The 2,500-nt window shown below is 40.9% G+C and overlaps 2 protein-coding genes across 3 annotated transcripts in view; both read right to left on the bottom strand.

Annotated features, from left to right (window-relative positions):
* il12rb2 (interleukin 12 receptor, beta 2a) overlaps window positions 1-1,418 on the bottom strand; it is an 11,670-nt gene extending 10,252 nt beyond the window's left edge. The window contains exons 1-3 of one of the 2 annotated variants that reach the window (XM_034531382.1): window positions 1,260-1,418; window positions 904-1,014; window positions 451-720 (exon numbers count right to left, since the gene is read on the bottom strand). In XM_034531382.1, the coding sequence (XP_034387273.1) occupies window positions 451-720; window positions 904-964 (331 nt within the window). In that variant the 5' untranslated portion in view covers window positions 965-1,014; window positions 1,260-1,418. Of the gene's footprint in view, window positions 1-450; window positions 721-903; window positions 1,019-1,259 lie in introns of both variants that reach the window. The other variant, XM_034531381.1, reaches the window with a different exon arrangement.
* Window positions 1,419-1,879: 461 nt separating this feature from the next.
* Window positions 1,880-2,500, bottom strand: part of il23r (interleukin 23 receptor) — a 13,125-nt gene continuing 12,504 nt past the window's right edge. Inside the window, exon 18 of the mRNA XM_034531735.1 lies at window positions 1,880-2,202. Within this exon, the coding sequence (XP_034387626.1) occupies window positions 2,065-2,202 (138 nt within the window). The 3' untranslated portion in view covers window positions 1,880-2,064. The remainder of the gene's footprint in view (window positions 2,203-2,500) is intronic.

Below are 2,500 nucleotides of genomic sequence, written 5' to 3' on the forward strand. Positions count from 1 at the left end.
AAGGTACCAAGTATTTTCAAGTCAAAAGGCTCTTGTCCAAGTCAAGTCAGTTATTTTTGGACGAGTTTAAAGTCATAGAATTTGGGACTCGAGCCACATAAGTGCATAAATAGATGGAATCTTTTATTGTTGTTATTTAAAAACAGGTTGATGACATTGCTTTACGTGTCAAAACCAAAAACAAGCGTGTGGTCAGAACTTATCGCATGCAGCTTCGACACACAGCTGCACAGCCTGCAGCACACGTACAGTACGGGGGGGGGGGGGCTCTAGGTTTAGAAGAGGAAGCAGAACCCGACTGATTCTCTTCTTTTTCTTCGTCTTAACAGCTTCTTCTATAGCTTCAAAGGTTACAGTCGTGCTTTGAGATATGAAAGCCTCACCTTGGAACACCGTGTGCATGTGAAACATCCCTTAACATCTTAAATAAACTCTTGGTTTCATACTCACATCCGGCTGAGATGTCCAGTCCGCAGGAGTCGAGCTCGGGAGAACATATACACCAGCAGCTGTATGTCCTGTTCTTGGTTATGTTTGCCACATTCAAATAAATAGTTGTAGAGTTCAGCTGCGTGTGGCTCTGCTCTCTGGGCGGATGGTCGCTGTACATGTGCATGTGCCCCTTGCACCTGCAGTGAAAGGTGCAGTACACTTCGAAACTGGAGCCTCGCTGCACCACTCTTCGTCCAGCGCTGGTCCTGATGGCGCAGGATGTTCCACCTAATGGGAAATCACATGTAATATGAAGCTGCATATCATTGTGGGCACGGCGTGTTGCATTTGGAGCAGATGAGGAAATTATCATTGAAATATGATATGAATCCGCAGACTTTTAAATCAAAATACTGTGAAGAAAGACTACATACGAATTTAAATGTTATGAATGTGTGTCCACGCGCTCACCTGTGCAGAGCCGCACGCACAGCACGGCCACAGCAGTGAGGATGGTCCGTGCTCGGGTCATCGTCGCCTTCAGTCACCGCCTTCTTGTGTGTGTCTCTTACGGACTGATAGCTTCCTTAAAACAAGGACACACACACATTTGCATGAGGTCAACCATGTTTTAATAGGATGTAGGGATTAAAACATGTTATGTTTTGTTTTTTATCTGGTAAAACTAGTTTAAAAAAAAAATCCCTCCTGGTCGACGGCGCTGCTGTTCTCCCATTTATTGCATATTAAATAATGTAAACATTTCAATAAGCCACAAATATGTAGCAGCTGCGATAATGACGGTAATAAAAACCGTTCATACATACCATGACGCCACGTCCCGGCGTCTTATTATCTCTTATTTATTTAGTTAATCTTTTTTGGGTCGTCCTAAACATCTTCATTTCTGAGTTCATCCAGACTGAGCTGGCGGCTCCTCGGCGCCTCTGAAGGGAAGAAACTTCTCTCTCGCGAACCGTGAGTCACACGTCATCAGTGACAGTAGACACACGCGCGCGCGCGCGCGCACACACACACACACACACACACACACACACACACACACGCGCAGAGGCTCAACAGAGGCTGTGCAGATCCAGTATTTACTCGTGCACTGAACTATTTACATTTTTATTTACTTCTGCTTCACTGCATCTTAAATATTATACTTTTATCTGAAAGCTTTAGTTACTTGACATGTTACATTTTTTTTATAACCTTCCCGTCCAGTGAAAAGCACGTATTTCCAATTTTGAGGAAGTTAAAATTTAAATATTTCTGATAAACTGCGGGGTGTTTTTCTAACACTATGTGTTCAAATTAACATGCGACATGCTGATTAAAGCAGCGGTGAAATGAATCCAAAAAACATCTAATTTAATAGTAAAACAATTGACAGGACACATTTATTTCAAGAACTTTGACTTTTTAATATTTTTAAGCACATTTGACCAAAAATACGGACTCTGAAGCAACTGTTCTGCTTCATTGGCTCTGTTCTTTGTGAATATCAGCTGTTTCAATAAATACATAGAAGTGCCCTATTACCAGCAATTATGAAGTGAACAATTATTTATTTATTCATTATATCAAAAATACTTAGTTTTACTTAAAGCTACTCGCAAGAAACTTTCATTGTGTGTTGCTTTTGGCGGTCCCTGTGGACAAAAGTGGAAGTGCTTCCGAGTCCCTTTTATAGCACCAGTCCTGGTTCTGGTTCTCCCGAGGCCCCAACAGAGCAGCGAGGCGACAGGAGGAGGAGGAGCTGAGCTGATGACATATAAATAATTTACTTATGCAGGTCATAAAGAGGCATCAGTAATACATCAGTGCGGTGTTAGTACTTTTACTTCAGTAAAGTATCTGAATACTTCTTCCACAGCTGAATATTTATCATTTACAACTAACACAAAGCCTTTAATGATGGATTTTTATTCCCTGTAATCTTCTAATGTCTGTAAATTAAGAGAGAATGAAAGTGACCTATAATAGTTAACTTTTTTGTCAAGACATTTTCATATAATTCCTTTTAAATAGAATTGTTTGTCATGTTAGTTCACCTCTATTT

The sequence above is a fragment of the Cyclopterus lumpus genome, chromosome 4 (assembly GCF_009769545.1).
Source record: "Cyclopterus lumpus isolate fCycLum1 chromosome 4, fCycLum1.pri, whole genome shotgun sequence".
Taxonomy (NCBI): domain Eukaryota; kingdom Metazoa; phylum Chordata; class Actinopteri; order Perciformes; family Cyclopteridae; genus Cyclopterus; species Cyclopterus lumpus.